At 38.9% G+C, this 20365-nt stretch overlaps 1 protein-coding gene across 1 annotated transcript in view; it reads right to left on the bottom strand.

Moving 5' to 3' along the window:
- The window catches only part of LOC311589894 (EGF-like and EMI domain-containing protein 1), a 689354-nt gene that overhangs the window by 192647 nt on the left and 476342 nt on the right, over positions 1 to 20365 (bottom strand). The window contains exon 6 of the mRNA XM_084768621.1: positions 13661 to 13783. Within this exon, the coding sequence (XP_084624747.1) occupies positions 13661 to 13783 (123 nt within the window). The remainder of the gene's footprint in view (positions 1 to 13660; positions 13784 to 20365) is intronic.

Consider the following 20365-nt stretch of genomic DNA (forward strand, 5'->3'; position numbering starts at 1 on the left):
ACTTAGCCTAACCCCAAAGGTATGCTCTATATATCCCACATAAACACGATTGATTTGGATAATTGGCTAATCAGAAGGCGAACATACTACATCTACCTAAACAGAAATACAGTAGGATATCTATGTCATGAGTCAAAACTGGACATGAAGTTCACCATGGTATAAAATCTAGAAGAGAGAATTCTATCACAAAATTACATGGCAGATAAATTCATTTGTCATCTATGCCATGTATTCTTCACAAAATATGTGAATCATAGTTCAGTCTGATCCCCTACTGCACTTATGAGGTAATTTGTGTAGCTGCAGCCCAGGTCTTATTCTGAAGCCATGATGCTAACCCCAGTGCACACCAAGTCCAGTGCGCAACAAATGAAGATGATAACATTTGACTTTTAAGATTATTGTGAGGGCTAGAGATAATATTTTTAAGCTATAGCCATCAATAACACTGACGGACAGGACCAAAATTGCATAACAAGCACAATTATTAGGATTCTAGAGTGCGGCATCGCTGTATTTGTTTAAACATCTGGATGCCAGGCTTTAGGATTATGCTTGCTCAATTCCCCATGACATGTCAGCCTACAGGCTGAGCTCTGAAGAAAGCTGTTCTCAGGGAATTTCCCACATCCTATCCCTCACCAGCAAGCCTGCAGGAACAGAGGACATATGGTCCTAAAGGTTGGATCAGCAGCCAGTCAGCAGTCAGTCTTGGTTTATGATTACTAAAGTTCACTGGTTTGGCTTTCAATGTAAGAGTTCAGGGCATTTCTTGCCTTTCTCTTTATCCATGGCTCAAGTTTTAACTTACATTTGCTCTTCACTGGCTTGGCAACACTTTTGCCTTGGCCTTTCAATTCTGACCTTCAGAGCAGTGCATCCGTTCACAGTTGGTTTCCTGACTTACTCCTGATCTTGCTGTGTGTTCTGGTTGGAAATATGAGTGACCTCAAACCATCCTTTGCCCTTGACTCTCATTAACGGCCACACCAATCCTGTTCTTTGTAGAGTGGCCACTCATCCATAGACACTAGGCCCTGTGAATTCTAGCTGTTCTTCCTACTCTTATAACCTGTCTCCTTTTGTCACTGGCAATGGCAGAACCACCAATCACTTTAGAAGATTCCTTTGTAAATCATGAACTTGGTTTATGGATGTCATCTTTGGTACATTCAGGGTTTCAAATTCTGTCTCTGATTTCACTGGACTTTTGAGTGGAGGTTAGTGGTGAGTATAGGTCTGAATTTAATTGTCTTTTAAAATCACATTTATATCCGTATCAACTTGCATAAAGGACTTGAGGCATTATACAAAGTTAGTAAAAAAAAATCTGTATTATAGTTACTAAGAATAAGTTTTAAACAAAGAGAAAAATTACAAAAATATCCATTGCAGAAAAATAACTGAATTAAGATTCTAAATTAAGAATATAGGTTAAGTGGAATCACTTTAATTAAAACTTCAAATTTTTTCTTAGTTTCCTTGGAGCCAAAACGAAGTACCATAAACTTTTTAAATCTAATTAAGAAAAGATGACAAGACAGAGAAAATGTCCATTTCCAAACAAAGCAAACCATTTGCAGGATTTTTTTTTGTATTTTGAATACTGATTTCACACAGTGACATTAGATAAAACAACTTTATCTTACTCATGAATTCAGAGATTAAAAGCAACATAAGTCTAATGTAAGACACAGGTAAGAAGAACCCTCTATCAACTACTGTGAGAGATTCTATATTAGATTTTTAAAGATTTTCATTTTAATTTTCATCTATTATATGTCTCTGCATGTGCATCTACATCTGTGTGCCAGTGTCTGGGGAGGACAAAAGAGAGCATCAGATCCCTGCAGATGGAGTTACAGAAGGTTGTAAGCCACTCAACATGGGTGCTGGGAACTGAACCCTGGTCTTCTTCAAGAGCAGTAAACACAGAGCCATCTCTCCAGCTCCTGGGATATATGTGGTCATGCAAAATGGTATTTTGCAGATCCTATGTGTCTTAAACTATGATTAAACCTCGGTTCATCTTTACAGAATTAAGGCCAGATTGTTTCCTTATGATACACCAACATTCCTGGCTTGGTGTGTGTGTGTGTGTGTGTGTGTGTGTGTGTGTGTGTGTGTGTGTGTGTGTGCATGTGTGTGTGTGTGTGTGTGTGTGTGTGTGTGTGTGTGTGTGTGTAAGAGAGAGACAGAGACAGAGACAGAGAGAGACAGAGAGAGACAGAGACAGAGAGACAGAGACAGAGACCAGGAAACACCAGACATATATCACCAAGCTAGTAGTCCCACCCTTAACTAATGTACAGGAAAATTGTATCACCAGGTCCATCCTCCATCCCTCCACTGGCATAGTAAGCTGCATCCACCATATCTGTATCTCTATGGCTGATACCCTCATTAGAATGTAACCCAAATGTAGGCCCACATGTTCTGTTTCTCTGATTTAGAACTTATTTATGCAATTTAACTACTGGAATAGATATTTTGTTCAAACAAATGCTTATAATTCCTGAGGCAGTTGGTCCATATTTTTAACGAAAAGGCCGTAAGGTCTGGGAAGCCTTCTCAGAGAAAGTGATTGTGAGCTGAATGTTAAAAGCAAATTAGGTAAAATGAAGTGGAGAAAGGATGAGAAGAGAAAGGCGTTGAGGAGTGAGCAATGCAGGATGGGTTGTGTGGAAGTGGAAACTGCTAGACACCAAGGAACCTGAAAATTGCCTGTGTGTAATAATGGAGCGTGAAACAGAGATATCAGGTGAGACGGCCGTACCACAAAGTCAAAGCTAAAGCACATTAGCATCATAGGGTTTAGAGGGCACTTCTGAGTGCTTCCAGGAAACATACTGTTTTTAACAATTTTTAAATTTACATTTATAACGTGTTATTATGAGAGTTGGAAAGATATCCTAATGAGTAAATATCTTGGTAAGTAAGCATGGGGTTCTGACTTTGATTCCCTGCACTACATAAAATGTGGAGGGTATAACGTTTGCACCTCTAACTCTGGTGCTGATGGGAAGGTGCAGGGGGATCCTAAAGACTCACTCTGCAGACCCTGAGACCCAGGTCCGTTGAGAAATCCAGTCATAAAATAACATGGAGAACAGTTGACCAGGAAACCTTATATGATCCTGTGTATTCCAAACATGTCTACACCGGAAGGAACACACGAAAACATACACGCATATAAAACATACACTAAAATAAAAATAAAAATAAACCACTATGACTGTGACCTTAGTTAAGATAACTGATTACTAAATGCAGGTATTCAGATGACATCAGTTAAGAGTCACTTGTACAACTTCCACAATCTCTGTGAGTCTAAGCCAGGTGGGATCCCAGTGCCGAGACAGGGAGTATGCACAAGTCTCCATCTCTAACTTTGAGGCTATCTCCAACTGAGAGCCACTCACAAAGGAAGAGTTAATTTTCTTCAATGTATCTCATTGTGTACAAACTATACTTGATGGCACAGCCCATGCCCAGCAATAAATGGCCAACATAAAATGAACACAGTGGTATTTTTGAAGAATGTTTGTTTGCTCTATCTCACAATGCTTTGTCTGTGGATATATACAGATATTTTGCTTATATATTATGGTTTCTGATTTACTTTTTTTGGTTTTGTTTTCAAGACAGAATTTCGCTGTGTGCCCTTGACTGTCCTGGACTTACTTTGTAGACCAACCTGGTCTTGAACACACAGATATCTATCTGCCTCTGCCTCCTGAGTGTAGGTTTCCAATTTTTATGGATTTTCTGTGTGTACAAATGTGTTTGTCTCAGCATCTGTATCTATTTATCATGCTTTTTATTTGGCTTTTTTATTCGTTTTGTGCAGAGGAGTTTTAATTCAAACCATGGCTCTGGAAAGAGATCACATCTAAAGACCTTTCTAAGTCTGTGTGATCCTGCTGGAATACACATGCCTTTAATCCCAGTAGACAGAGGCAAGAAGATCTCTGAGTTCAAGGTGAGCCTGGTACAGAGCAAGTTTCAGGTAAAGAAAAGATTCTAAGTATGGTGAGCCAACTCAAATGAATCAGCTTGGAAAGGAGTTTTGAGACAGACACCTGAGTTGAACCAGCCAGCCAGAGTTCAGAAAGAACTGGAAAAGGCAAGCTTACTCAGCAGTAAGTCTCGGAGGTTGAAAAGATTCTAGGCTTAGGTTAGGTTGTACAGAGGCTAGAAGTTTCGAGGACTAGGCCTAGGTTAGCAGACAAGAGGCAGAAAGCCTTGGAGATGTCAATTGCATCAGGTGAATAAAAGATACATTTACAGCTTTGTTCTACTGTGGTCTGTATATACTTTTTATCTCATTTTTTAGATGCCTATTTGAGTTATTAGCCAAAGTTGTCCTACTAGAACCCCCACTGTTAAAAAATTTTAATGGTATAATGATTCTGAATGACATTCTGCTATACTCAGAAATCAGTGCTTTACTCACCCATCATCAGAGAAGCTTCCCCTTACACCAGATGGTAACAATAGAAGACCCACACAGCCAGATATTATGCAGAGGTGTTGGAATACTTAGCCCTAAATGGCTCAGTGACCCCACCCCCATGCCATATAAGAGCCAGATGGGATGAGGACACAAAGAAAACAAGGCCCCCTACATGAATGTGATGAAAGTTCATATGAAATCACAGAGACTGAGGCAGCACACATAGTCTTCACAGATCTGCACGTGGTCTTCTGTATATATACTGTGGATTCCATTTTAGTGTTTTAAGGGGATACCTAAACATGTGAACAAGTGGGTCTCTGATTCCTGTGCTTTCTCTTAGGGTCTTTTCCTTCTGTTGGGTTTGTTCTGTCCAATTTTGTTTTATGTGATTATATTATGTATTCCTTTATTATTATCCCTTATAACCACATTTGTTTTCTAATGAGAGACATAATAGGAGTGGATCTAAAATGGGAGTAGAGACAGAGGGTAATTGGGAGGAGTAGAGGGAGGCAAAGCTGTAATCGGATATATTATTTAAGCAAAAAAATATATTTTAAATACAAGGAAAATAAAAAAAGAAGAGGACAACAGGATGGGATAAACTCACTTGTAGAAATATGAATATTTCTAGGTGGCATTAACTTTAAAGGCCCCTCAGCTAAGAATTTGATTTGTTTTGCAACAAAACAAAAACAAAAACAGCAAATAAAACAAACAAATGCCCCACTGAGTGTCTCCATCTACTGCCGACACCATCATGCTTAGGTGGTGTGTTAGATGTTCCGGCTCTGAGACTCTGAGCTTCTTTTCCTCCGACGTTAAATGGAGTTTTCATCTTCTGCTACAATTTAGTGTTTTCAAGCACCCATGTGCTGTCACACTGAGATGCTGGGGAGTGTTAAGTCAAAGGTCACGGCAGAAATAGAGCCAGTACCTGCTAAGAGACCTCATGAGAGGCTGTACTAAGACTCCTTCAGGGTGACACTGTTTCCATTTATGAATGCTCTACCCAGCTTGCCTAATCACCTCCCCAAAAGTCACAGCTCCTGAATCTCCATGAAGAAATTCTAGGAACACACACATTCAGAACACCACCACTCAGATCTACAAAACGTATGTCCAAGAAGCTATGGCTCACTGAAGCAAATTTATCTTTACAGGGACTGGCCACCTGTTCTCATATTTATTCCTATGGCTATGGCCAACCAAGAGTACCAGCTAAGACATTCTGAGTACCTTTTGCTGTGTCAGACACATACTCAAGAGTTTACTGCACCGTCACTTCTTTGCTCCATGATGGTGAACTGAACTACTTAAAAATAAGTAACTAGATCAAACCACATAGTCTCTATATATGATAACCTTGCAATAAAGTTAATATTTTTAGCTTGAAATGAGGAAACATATACTTTCTCAGTATATGCTCTTTCCCTATATATCCCTCCTGCTTCAAACCCCAATTGTCACAATACATATTCATAAATGAGGAATGTAAAGCTAGTATGTTACATTTTCAGTTACACACAATTAGAACTCTCCCATGCTCAGAATTTCTACATCAAATAAGTACTCCATTGGGAAACAGTGAAGAGGACACCTAACTGCTAAAGATCATTGCTCTGAGACATGATTTACTGAACATCTGTTGTGTGCCAGTTATGAGTTTAACGTCTTCATTTTAAAGTGTGTCTTATGTGGTGGTTGTTGTACAGTGAACTATAAACTCAGTTAGGTGACATAGGAAAAATTAGTTGCTTTTTATGTTAGGTTTTATTTTATTTATTTATTTATTTTATTTCTTTTTATTAAACATCTTTATTTTTTACATAAACATTTATATTATCACACATATATATACAATAAATTACCTATAGCAAGAAGAACCATGACATGGTCAGGAATTATATAAATGTTACATTTTTAGTGATTTGGTTATTTGTATTTGACAGCCTTGAAGAAACCATCCTTCCTATCATGGTACATCTAAAATTCTGAATGTAATTCAATCTCTATCACATCATGTCATTATCAACTTAAAACATCTAGACCTAAAAACATCTTAACTCCTAAACAACTAAGCTACATTGTAAAATTGAGCTACCTGGTCTTCAACCCCATCAGAGACTTGAGCAAGAATAAACTTGATTACGTGAGTATGCTGGGAGTGCAGGTTAGTAGCTTTCCAAATGAGATGACAGAGACAGTTTGCTACCTGAAACTCTCTATAATGTTGGAGCATCTTCTTCAGCCTTCTGGCCCAAGATATCTGACAGACATATTTGTGAGGCAGGAACTATTGAGGACTTGCTTTCCCTGTCTTGGAAGAGTTTGGTTGTCTACTCTGCCTGCATCCAAGCTTGCCTTTTTTAAGGCAGAATTCTGTCTGTGATAGAAGTGAGGACTTTTGCCCAGTGGCTTGTTTGCCATATTTGAAGCCATCTCCATAAGGATTTTTCTCGATGCTCATCATCCTCTTTGAGGTAGGCTGGGTGTTGTAGGAGTTAACCCGTCTCGTTGCCAGTGAATCTTTAAAATAATAAAAAGCATTTTAAATGTCATATTCTGCATGTCTCTGAGGGTATTGAAGACCTTATCTAACTACCCTACCTTATCTTTCTATAATATCAAAATTAATATTATATATATCAAATATTTAATAAGTAGAATACAAAAATGCCATAAAAATATAAGTGAGGATCTATAAAGAAGAGGCATTTGCCATGTATAGAGACCATTGTGCCTACATTCACTATTTGGCACTTATGTCTGTGTAAATAAGTGTATGCATATGTTCTTTGTGTGTGTGCCTGTGTATTTGTGTGTGTGTGTGTGTGTGTGTGTGCCTGTGTATTTGTGTGTGTGTGTGTGTGTGTGTGTGTGTGTGTGTGTGTGTGTTTGTATATGATCTGGCTGTTTTTTCTAACCTTAGGCACAGAAACTAAAAATCATGATGGTATTGTTAGTTAAATAATTTTTTCATCATTCATGGTCCTTAAAGAATCTGTTTTGTTTGCTCCCTTTTAGCCACAGAGCCCACTCTAAGTTTCAGCCACACTCTCTAGGCGTCAATCTGTGTGTGTGGATTAAAAATTCTTTTATGAGAGACATGCTCATGTGTAATGCATAATATTGATTTTGTGAATTATTTTCTGATATTATTAAATAGAAATAAAATGGGAAAGATGGAGATGACAGAGATTCTGAACATCAGCGGGATAAAAGAAGTGCATTAAGATCACACAGCTCTTCCATGCTGTGCCCAGAACTGGAACCTCAATCTCTCAAATTGGTCAGCCTTCACTTCCTGAGTCTGAAGTCTGAGAAAAATGTAGGAAAACCAGGAAGTATTCAGTGTTTTCCTGTACTTGAGCAGACAAAAGCTACTGAATTGATCTTAATGCTCAACGCTAGATGGAAACTTGAGGAATTCTTCATCTTTTTCAAGGGCCATGGAATGAGATGGGGAGGCAGAGGGGAAATGTTCCTTAAATTCAACTACTAGGACTAAATTTAGTACCCTCCACACAAAAGTGCTTAATATGGCAAGGGTGATGAATTTGATAATGATGGAGAAATGCCATCAATCTGACAAACTAAACAACTTTTTTAACCTGACATAGACCCGCTCAACACTTCAGCTGTCACCTGAAATGAATTCTGTTTCTAATTTCTCTTCATAAATAATGCAGCTAATTGAAAGGTAGTTACAATGAAGTCTTTAAGCTCCAATATGAAGGCAATCTTTCTACATTGCTTGGAAGCTTTCAGTCCTCACAGGAAATAAAACCCAGACACCATAGATCAGAACACTGAAACACAAGAGAGTTCTTTGTGAGGAGGCCAGCATGTCTAATGGCTTTCTTATTTTTAATTCTTTAAATTCATCATTAACTTAAAATGAAGATCTCATAAAATATTCACATATGGATACTCAAGGTCAGAGATTCACAGAGGTACCACTTTCTAGCTTCATAGTCACGCATCTATGTGATCCTTGTCCCTTATTATCTATATATTTGTAATTAATTATAAGATAGTAGTGACATTTAAATATTTCTAATTGAAGTGTAACAGTGTGATCTATCCACACAGAACTTTACAGTAGGAGATGGTGACTCTTTCCTTCACTTAGTGGGAATAGAGATGAGCTAGCAGAGAAAGATGTTTCCTGACTATTCCACATAGGCAGCATGGATGAATGACTGTTCTGAAGATTGAAAGAATTAGAAACCGTCTTTTCTGAGGTGTCACATTGTGGACATCAGTGACTGAATTCATTCCTGTCCAAGTGGAAACTCTAATGACTTACATGCTGAAGGGACAAAGGAGAGATGGACAGCTACGGATCACTGCATCTTTCTGAGAAGACTGATTTCAGCAAATGCATCAGAGTAAGGACATGCTTATAAATAGATGTCTGGGCTGAGCATCTTTCCAAGGCTCATATTAAAAATGGAAATTCAAAATAGATTTTTTAAAGTGGTATGCCAACTTACAACCAAAGCTTTACGAGTTACTAAAAATGTGAATCATACAACCAAATACTACATGTTTAGGTAGTTTTCATTAGCATCTGGTCCCAAGTCATTCAAAGATAACCATTTGAAACAGATGCCCTCATTTCATATTATCATTCTTAGGTCCATTATATCTGTCAATGATGAGACAATGGCCAGTGAAAAAGCACGCAGAGATGTTGTATTTTACAACAGAGACTTTTGTCAAAGTTCCAGTGGTTAGAACTCCTGAACAAATTCCCTAGAAAGTAAATCCTTCAAGAGTGAAGCTTTTATTTCATTTATTAGTAGGTGTTAAGTATTTAAATAATCCTGAAGAGTGAGTAGGGTGATGCTCTAAGCAGCTCACAGTTATTTAATTTTAATGAAAGTAAGAAAATAGATGTAGTCTAAAGGAGCATAAAATGAAGGAGACAAGAAAATAGGAAGAGAGAGAGAGAGAGAGAGAGAGAGAGAGAGAGAGAGAGAGAGAGAGAGAGAGAGAGTTTTGTAATGTCAGAACCCTGCTCACCAAAACAGCATGACAATGAGAGTGGATAGTGCGCCAAGGAGAGATACAGAAAAAATATAGTGGTCAACAGTGTCAATGGCCAAGAAGAAAATGTAAAAGACTTGTCTTGGATTGGACAGGAAACTATCACTGCCTTTTGTCTGGTCTGAAAGTTCAGCTGCTTGTACCTGTGTATAAGAATATTATTTATATACATATAACAAAACATACATATGTGCTATGATTTACTGTTAAAAACATGACTAATGTGACATTTAGAAGAATGTTTTTGGATAGAATCACAAAGGAAGATTAACAAGACAGATAATATTTAATGTGAAACACACTAAGTAGAGTTTTAACCAACAAGTTAGGGATGAGTTATGTCCTAGATTCAAAGTAAAGTGTTAAAGGATATCAGGAATCTAATCTCTGTTTATCTCTCTCTGTCTGTCTCTGTCTCTGTCTCTGTCTCTGTCTGTCTCTGTCTCTGTCTGTCTATCTGTCTGTGTGTGTGTGTGTGTGTGTGTGTGTGTGTGTGTATGTGTGTGTGTGTAAGTTTATACGTAAGTGTGTAATGTGCTAGTGAAGGTCGAAGGTTAACCTCTGCATTATCCATCTCCTTTGAGGCAGGGTCTCTCAACTAGACCAGCTCCAGTTGAGCCTCAAGGATTATTCTGTCTCCTCAGGGGCCAGATGTGAATTGTAAGCATGCACCACTATGTTACAGATTTTTAAATGTACTCTGGGCATTTAACTCTGGTCCTCATCTTTGTGAGTCACACATTTTAGTGACTGAGCTACCTCCTTGTCTTGGAATCTTATTACTTACTGATCAAGGAAGAAATAGTCACTGATCAACTGTGCCTCACATAGAAGACAGGTAAGTATATAGGACAGCATCATGATGTAACAATGTCAAAAGTTTGTCCTTCATGTATTTTTTTTAAAGAAACAGCATCAACTAAAGAAATGTATCTAGGATATTTTGAGGTGTCATAAATGCATAGAATAATTTGAATGAAATTAAAACTTTGCTCAATAGTTTTTAAAAAATTAATTATCCAATTTACAGTTTGGTCATAACCACCTCCTTTTTCTCCTCCTGTTCCCACACTCCCTTCCTGTTTCCCCTATGCCCCCTCCCATACTCCTCAGAGAAGGGGAGCCCGCCCCCCAGCATATCACGTTGCATTAGGACTGAGCAAATAAGCAAATGATTGTCCCAAAGCAAAGGTTGTTTCATCTCAATCTTTAAACACAAAGCACTTTCAAAGCAAGTCTTTCTGAATCTTTCTCAGTGTTGATGTGACCATGTAGTGAAATAGCTCACAGCTTTTCTGTGACCAAATTTCCTTATATGTTCTCAGCAAAGACATCAAACCCTCTGTCGCACCCACTATGTTGGCTAGCCATGGGGTTGGAGCCCTTACCTGTGTGGTCACAGAACTTACATTTCATGTGAGTTTCATTCACTTTAGCTGAATAAAACAAATTTCATTTGTACACAGTGTTGGAATTCTGAGTGGAAAGCTCAGCATACAGAGCAGAAGTTAAGTTACTGTCATAGTGGCCTAGTGTGTGTGCAGTGAGATTGGGCTTTTAGGGACTAGAAATGGATACAGCAAATCACAATGTCCCAGTTGAATAAAAGTTCAATTTTGACCAAATGTCATTGACACAGTAACCATGATGGCAAAGGAGAGGAGAGTGGTTGGTTGAAGCAGCTAGTAACTGTTAAAAGTTTAGGCAACTGTACCCCGAGGCAAATGTTAGCCATGGTTGCTCCTTATTTTGTCCTTTCACAAAGACCTGGTATTACTGATTCATATAAACCACTACTTCAAAAAATAATTTTACATTAGATAAAGAAAAATTCATCAGCTTAGCTTGTCCTTTCCCAACAAATATCTCATTTGCATATATCAATTTCATGCTGCCCCTGAACAGCTGTGACTTGGAACTCTGGGCATCGTTTTAAGGGGATGTTAGTACCACAGGACCTAGGAATGGAAATGCCATTGACCCTGCAAAAATGAGAGGATGCTTCCATGAAACTAGCATGCTGCGGCCACAGTCCCACCTTGTGTGTTTTCTGTGACTCTTGTCCTGCTGATCTGAGTTCCTGAATATTAGGGCCTGACTTCTACTTTGTGTTCACAGGTCACCTCCCCTCCTCCCTTGTCACCATCCTTTCGTTCTTTCATACTTTCACAGCCTGCTTTCCCATATCAACATCAGTATGATGACTAGAGCATCTTTGCCTGTTTGCCTGTGTCTCCTCTCAGACAACCTAGGGACAGCAAAGGGCATGCATGCTCCCACACTAACTGACGGTGGCAATTTATATTCTAAGCTTCATGTTAAAAAATACTTTGTATGTGCTATCTCCGAAAACTGGGAATAGGGCTTCCTCAAGACCCAGCTATTCCACTCCTTGGAATATACCCAGAGGATGCTCCACCACACACCGAGGACATATGCTCAACCATGTTCATAGCAGCCTTATTCATAATAGCCAGAACCTGGAAACAGCCTAAATGTCCCTCAATCAAAGAATGGAGAAAGAAACTGTGGTACATTTACACTGTGGAATACTACTCAGATATAAAAACAAGGAAACCCCAAAATTTGTGGACAAATGGATGGGACTAGAAATGATCATAATGAGTGAGTTAACCCAGAAGCAGAAAGACTTACATGGTATATACTCACTTATAATTGGTCACTAGCCCAAGAGACATGTCCCATGAAAGTTTTCACTTACCAGGAGATTGGGGTAGATGTGAGGACATCTTATTGGGACTCTAGGTGAGAGAAGTATGGGAGAATAGGGAAATAGAAGGATGCAGAGGGTCCTAGAAACCTACAAGAAGAACATCATGACGGGCAGATCTGGGCCCATGGGTTCTGCTCAAACTACTGCACCAATCAAGGACAATGCATGCAGTAAACATTGAACCCCTACTCAGATCTAGCCAATGAACAGGACATTCTCCACAGTTGAGTGGAGAGTGGGGACTGATTTTGACATGAACTCTGGTGCCCCATATTTGACCACTACCCTTGGCGGGGTGGCCTGGTGGCACTCAGAGAAAGGATAAGCAGGCTACCAAGATGAGACTTGAGAGGCTGTGACCATATAATGGGGGAGGAGGTCCCCCTCAGTCACAGACATAGGGGAGGGGAACAAGGTGAAAGGGGGAGGGAGGGAGGAATGGGAGGATACAAGGGATGGGATAACAATTGAGGTGTAATCTGAAAAAATTAATTAATAAAAAAAGAAGAAAAAGAAAATAATTTATATGCTACTGATAACAATTAAGTACAGATCAAATGGTTATTAAAACCTATATAAAGAAAGAAGGGAATTAAACTGTCCTATACCAGGTGCTATGTTACTAACAATGTTAGTAATTGCTTTAAACAGGGACCTGAGGTAAAATAGCAAAGTACCATTTTGTCAGGCAAGGATCATGGCTTGGTGAAAACTGAAAACACTTTTACTCAAATTATTTCAATGAAAACAAGGAACATTGACATTCACATGAGGAAGAGTGTTTTAAAAACTCCATTTCTTTCTTTTCATTTACAAAAGCAGTGTTTACTTATTTCAGGAAATCTATGAAATCAAAAATCATGCAAGCAAAGGGACCAATGATCATTTTGTTGCTCCTAAATTACATTGAAGCACAGTTTGTTGTAGAATAAATGTTCTGCAACCTATATTTAACCTCGAGTTCTTCAGTATGTAATCTATTATAATTTTGTTGATGACTTTAGTTTTAGCCTTGGAATTATTTCTGCCTGTAGTTCTACATGAAAACCCCTCAGCTAGTAATTAACATGGCTTAACACTCCCAATCATTTTAGTTTGGTGTCATACATGCTATGCAAGTAATAAATAACAAATCCATAGCTCACCAAATATGTCCCAAATTATACACCACGGAAATAGCCAGATAGTTGGACAATCAAGTTGTGCTTGTAAACACTCACTTCTGCATTTCTTTCTCCATCTTTGTGTATCTTTTAGTAGCAAAAATGCCTTTTATAGTCTAGAAGGTGATGCCATCAGCTTCTACAGATATTTTTTTAACAATAGAAAAATCTTTCTCCTCTGCCCCTTGTGTGGGCAGGTCGATTTTCATTGAAAATGGCTTCAAGCTGGCTCTAATATTTACTCACTTATGCAGGTGCGTCCGTCAGCGTGGCGTCTGTATCCTGTATCACACTCACAGTGGAAGGTGCCCTGGGTGTTAATGCAGCGCTGCTGGCAGCCTCCATTCACCAGCGCACATTCATCGACGTCTGGAGGAGGAAGACAGATGGCCAGGATTACAATGTCATTCCAATGTCAACTTCAGAGAAGTGGTACAAATATTTCTTTGATACACAGTATGTGTTATATTGCACAAAAGCACCATCTTTGCTACCACAAATTTATGCTTGTTTGATCCATTTTATTTTACCATGTAAACAAGAAAACGGAGATGGAAATGTTATTGAAGGTTTTTTTTTTGAACAGCAACCACAAACGTTGTGATTGTGTCACAATTTTCTGTTCCTCACATACTGGCTAATTAGACAGATCTGAGATAAAGGTATTTCCTTGGGGAAGGAAAACTGGAGGAGAGAATTACAATGAGCCGCTCTCTCTGGAGCAGCACACACTCGTAGATAAACACCTATTCTTGGCCTGACAGCGCTGAATAAAGCCAGTAATGGAGTTAAGACATTGAGTCTCCTTCTCGTGTGCTACAGTAGACATCAGGGCAGAGATAGATGGCTCAAATGAAACCATGGCTTAGTGTTCTCAGAAAAACATCAATACATTGGACCCACTAATTTAGCTTCTTGGTCAAATGGCTGTTCTCTGAGACACTGTGTTTGTATAAGAAGTTGCTTATTCACGTTTAGAATAAAATGGAAAATAGTCAAGAAAAATTCACAATCACCTAAGTTTTACTATCAGTAATAAATATATCAGGGTACACAAATACAACATTGATTTCTCATTGAAACATCCCTCCATTTCCCAGCACTTACACTTTGTTTTGTCCCCTGTATCCACTACTTGCATGTTTAAAATTCCAATATAACACATTTTAGGCTGTCCCTGAGCTAAACAATATGCTACACTTTCCTGTTGGCAGGTTATGTAGAAGTAAAAATCAGGACCCAAGTGTGACAGTAGATGCCTGTAATCCCAGAGGTCTGGATTTGAAAGCAAGACAAACCTAAATTCCAGGTTAATCTAGGCTGCATAACTGGGAGGGAGGGAGGGATGGAGGAGGAAGAAGGGAGGGGAGAGGAAGGGAGGAAGGAAAGGATGGAGGGAGGGAGGGAGGGAGAGAGGGAGGGAGTGGAGGAGAGGGAAGGAGGAGAGAGAGAGGGAGGGAGGAAGGAACAGAGGGAGAGAGGGAGGGAGGGAGGGAAGCATCTTTCTGCACACTTCACAGTAACAGTCATGTCCTGGCTTGGGTTTGCAGGGAATAGTCATATTCTCATTACATTTAAACTCAAGCCTTCTGGAAATATTTCTTGTGAACAGTCTTTGATAAAACATGAGTCACCTACTGGACATTTAGGCATTTCCTAAGGCAGACAATGACAATGACCATCACCACACATTTCCATGTCCACATCTCAACACTGGTAAGGAATGTTTGAGCAAAGATTTAAAAAGAGAAAAAACAAAACAAAACAAACAAACAAACAAAAAAACAAAAAGGTTTTCACTGACTGGGCATTGGTTTTGCAATTCTCAAATAAAAGTGGCAGTATATTTTCCACAATTTAGCATATCTTTTGAAAAATAAGTTGTTCTGATCAAAGTCCTAAAATTTGGAAGTAAATTTTATTTCAGATAAGAATTACTGATGTATCAAAATGTAAGAAATTATATTACATTTTGAGTCTGTGATAACTTGCCCTTAGGTCTTTTTCATATGAAATAATGTTAAGCCAGAATTCTCTGTTTGTTACTTTTTTTGTGTGTGTGCGGGGATTTAATATTTACACAGGTTAAGCTTTTGTCTTTAGGGCATTATTCTGCAGAGTTAAGATATGATTCTTAATCTTAACTGTCAATCTGTAAATTAGACATCATTCCCCAGTCTTTCATTTTGGACATATATATAAAACTCCTAACCCTCTCGAATGTTATACTTTATATGATAAATTACTTTAAAACTAGCATGAATCATATGGTAACATTTCGTATGTGTATAAATAGTTAAGAAAAGTCTTAAAATATGTGAAAAGGCATAAAACTTCTGGGCCTTCAGTTGATAGAGGAGGGTGTTAGACAATTGTTTTAGAGATTCATTTTTATTTTATGTATATATGTGTGTACTCTCTGCATGAAAGTCTGTGCGTTACACAGTGCACACAGAAGGGGGCACCACATCCCCTAGAACTGGAGTTACAGTTGGTTGTTAGATGTCATGTGTGCACTGGGAACAGACCTCTAGTCCTGTTAGAGCAGCCAGTGATCTTAACTGTTGAGCCATCTCTACATCCCCTAGACAAAAGTGTTTAACCATATCTCTTAGGCTCAAGTTTGTCAGAAAAGAGAGAAAGCCACATAGATACTACATGTGTATGAAAAAAAACCTTTGAGATAAGATTTATTCTGATAACCTCCATATGATTTGCTCAAAGTTTTAATATTTTCTTATCAAAGACACAGAGCTTATCACGATGAAAAAGAAATCATTGACTGTGGTCCCAAGATGTAATGGGTCTGCTCTGGATAATGGGCTTTCTCTACCTTGGTATGTTTCTATTCTTAGTCTACCTGTAACTATTCACTCTTCTGCACACGCACGCACACACACACACACACATACACACACACACACACACACACACACAGAGAGAGAGAGAGAGAGAGAGAGAGAGAGAGAGAGAGAGAGAACACAGAGAAAGAGAACACACAGAAAGCGAACACACAGAGAGAGAACACACAGAGAAAGAGAACACACAGAGAGCGAACACACAGACAGAGAAAGAGAGAGAGGAGAGAGAGAGAAAGAGAGAGAGAGAGAGAGAGAGAGAAAGAGAGAGAGAGAGAGAGAGAACACACAGAGAGAGAACACACACACAGAGAGAGAGAGAGAGAGAGAGAGAGAGAGAGAGAGAGAGAGAGAGAGAGAGAGGGAGGTACCCATGGCCTATGTTCTTAGAATCACTGTCCTGGGAAAACATTCTACTGTGGACACGTCAGCGAGTCACACTTGCTTCCTGGACGTTGCTTCTTCATCCATAAACTATGGCGATAAGGAGGTTCATGTGCTCTGTGCTGTAACTCATTTATTTACTCTACTCGCCCATGAATGGCATCGTGGAATAAATGGATAATTCTTGACTTTATATGTTGATACTAAACAACAGGTCATTTTGTGTCATTAACTGGTACAGTTCACAACACAAGATCATGAGGCACGACTGTGGGACAGGAGGAGCGAGCAACAGAATTCAGAGGGTTCCTGTTCGTAATGCGAGAAGGGGAGAATAAACTGACAACTGATTGGAAGTGGTGGGCAATCGCAATGTATGCATTTAGATCTGTTGGGCTGAACGGCATGGCTGAAAAATGAAACAAAGTTGAAAAGCAAAGCCCAGACTCTGTTTCATTACTTGGACAATAAATAATCCATTCCTTGTCGTGATTTACCACATGGTCTTGGGCAGGTTGATACATAGCAGCCTGTGTTCACACAACAGCCAAGCAAAGTTATTAAAAGTTAAAAACTCAATCATCTATGAAGTACCACCAAACACTAAGGTATTGCTTTGGCGTTTTCCATTATTATCCTCTTCGGGAAGACAGGGGATTTGTTGATTGTTCTGGCATTTTGAAATCAATAGTTCTCAAACCTGGACGCACATTAGAACTACTTGGCATGCATCTAAAAATGCTGATGCCAAAGTTCCAACTTCAGTCTGATTTACTTGGTCTCCTTAGTAAGTTTGGGAAAGAAACCAGTGTTAATAAGTACCCTAAGTGATTTTAATGTGCAGCCTGAGTCAGAATCACCTGGAGTAGTTAATGCTTTAATTACACAAAGACGTTGTTAAATGCAGACACTGATTCTCTAGTCCTGGGGCTTTGAGCTGAGAAGTTGGATACACAGGTGGACAGAGGGTGACCCACATGCAATTGGCCTGTGGGTCACAAGGAGCAAGCATACAGGTAATCCTGTTCAGCCATGAATGCCAGGAGTATCACTGGTGTGACAGTGTGGCTCAGTCTCCGTGTAGTTTAACCAAGTTCAATCAAATCAGCCTGAAGGTTTAAATCAGTACACAGATCAAATTACAGGCATATGCATGTGTGCATGCGTGTATATTTACATTTATAGACCCAGACTATAATAATGGAAACTATCAAACATTAATTAGAAGCCTACAAAAATTGACTTCCAACATTGTCCATAACAGTCATTATAATAATAATATCAAGAAAATGTCAGCATCAGTGCTCATGAAATCCAATCTGCTTCTGCAAACTATGAGGGAAACCTTACATCCCTTCTACTGGGGTGTGTCTGATTTAGGACAAATTTGAGCTGTGTTGTCATGATGCCAGACACTTGTGCTGAGGCCACCGCAAGCAATTTTCTGTCCCTCCAGACTCTGCCCAACAGAGTTAAAAACCAGAAATGTCAATATCACATTAAAATGTTATTATCAAGTGTACTTCATGTGAAGAAACAATTTCTCACAAAATTTCTCTGAGATCTGTCTTCACATCAGATGCCTAGAGAAAGCCTTGCCCTCAGAATTGGAACTCCAGGACACTGCTGGGAACAATGATAAAGTCATTAGAAATTTTTTTTCAGTATTATCACTGTGATATGGACCCTGGATATCATACTGTAAGAGACTGTCAAAAATAATCAGCTATGTCTGTTGTTTTTCCTTTTAATATCCTTGCTGCTGGATTTGCCCTCCAAACTATTTCCCCAGATGGTCACAGAATATAATAGCTTAAAAGAATTCACATTATTACCAAATGTGCTTTCCACAGAAAAGCTCTCTGAAAGAACAATGACCCGCTTTTGTTACCACACAATAGAAATTGTTTCAGGTCATTTTTGCTCAGATTTTGTGACCATTTACCTGAGAACCAAAGTAAAACAAATTAGTCTTCCATTTGCCCCATAATATACTATACTAAAAAACTTATTGATTGAAAATAAACAGTGCTGGGGCTGAAGAGATGGCTCAGCAGTTCAGAGCACTTGTGGCTCTTGCAGAGACCAGAGTTTGGTTTCCAGCACCCGTACAGGGTGGCACGTGATAGGCTGTAACTCCAGTTCCAGAGGATCTGCCAGACTCTTCTGGCCTCTAGCACTCACATAGTATATACTGACAGTCAGACAGACATATAAATAAATAAAAACACAATTTTTGTTTAAAAAGAAAAAGAAGTATCATATTCAGCCTGCAGATTGCTTTATAGAAGTATTGGGCACAGGTGGTGAAGAGTGATGTTTTCCACTGGCCTCATTACTGGGAAGTTGCCATATACTAAAAGGGATTTTGCTTGTGATTCTTCAGTGTGTGATAGGATGAACTCCAGAAGGCAATGTTATGTTATACCCAATTCATAAGTGGTCTAAGAATGAATAAATGCATGCATGCATGCATGTATGCATGAATGAATGTACATTTGCAGTAACTCATCTCATTAAATATACCTTATCACCTGTATTCACAAATGGATTTTGAAGAACTGGAACCATTGTCTCTTATTCCTCCTTTCACTCTTGTGAGAGATTATAACAGTTATTAATATTAGAGTGTGCATGTGCAAGTGTACACATTACAACACATATGTGGAGGTCAGATCACGTGTGCAGGTGCTTCTCTGCTTCTACTCTTACGTAGATTCAAGAGGCCAAAACCAATAGGGATGACTGGTAAAGAGCTTTACCCACAGAACTGTCACCTTAACCAAGATACTTGCTTTGTGTTATTCAAAAGTGCACTCCACATCTTACAACAGAGATGCTTGCTCATTTGTGTTCTGCTATATTTGTAGTAGCCAGAAATTGGAAACAACCTAGATGTCAATCAATGAATAAATGGATAAGAAAAATGTAGTACGTGTATACAATGGAATATTATTCAACTGTTACGAACAATGAAATTCATATGTAAATGGATGGAGCCACATATCAGTGAGGTAATCCCAGATCCCAATGGATAAATTATGTATGGTTTGTCTTATATATGAACTTAAGCTTCAGAGACATGTGTATCATTTAGAATAACCATAGAGGTTGGTTAAGGAGGGGATCAAGAAGGGAAATAAAGCATAGTGTTATAAAGGAATAAAGGAGAACTTAAAATAGAAGGATTAAATAGGGAGGGGTATAGGAAGACAAGGTAAAGCATGGAATATGAGGAGGGACAACACTTTTAAAAAAACATATGGAAATGTGCTACCATAGAACCTTCTTAAACTATACATATATGAAAGAAATTTAAATGGAGTCACCATATAATAGGGCAATGCCTCAACTAGTCATCTTATGATACCAAGTGAAACCTCCAGTCCCAGAAACAGGGTATAATTCTTTGAATCATTGAGAAAAGGCATCATATAGAGCCCCACTAAACATTAGAGAAAGAATGTTGCCAAGTCTGTTTGTTCATCTCCACAACTGGAGAACTCAAGTTTCTGTAGCAGGAGACAACACTTATGTCATTGAATATGGAGAAGGGGATCTGCTGAGTGACTCTCAGCTTCACCCCTATAGACTGGCATTCATGGTGCTGGAAGGCACTTGGCACAGCACCGCAGTAGAAAGGTGACCTTACCATCACCCAGCCACAAACCCTGAGCCCCACAATAGCAGCCTGCTCACAAGGTACACA

This window comes from Acomys minous (assembly GCF_964271855.1).
Source record: "Acomys minous genome assembly, chromosome: 19".
Classification (NCBI taxonomy): domain Eukaryota; kingdom Metazoa; phylum Chordata; class Mammalia; order Rodentia; family Muridae; genus Acomys; species Acomys minous.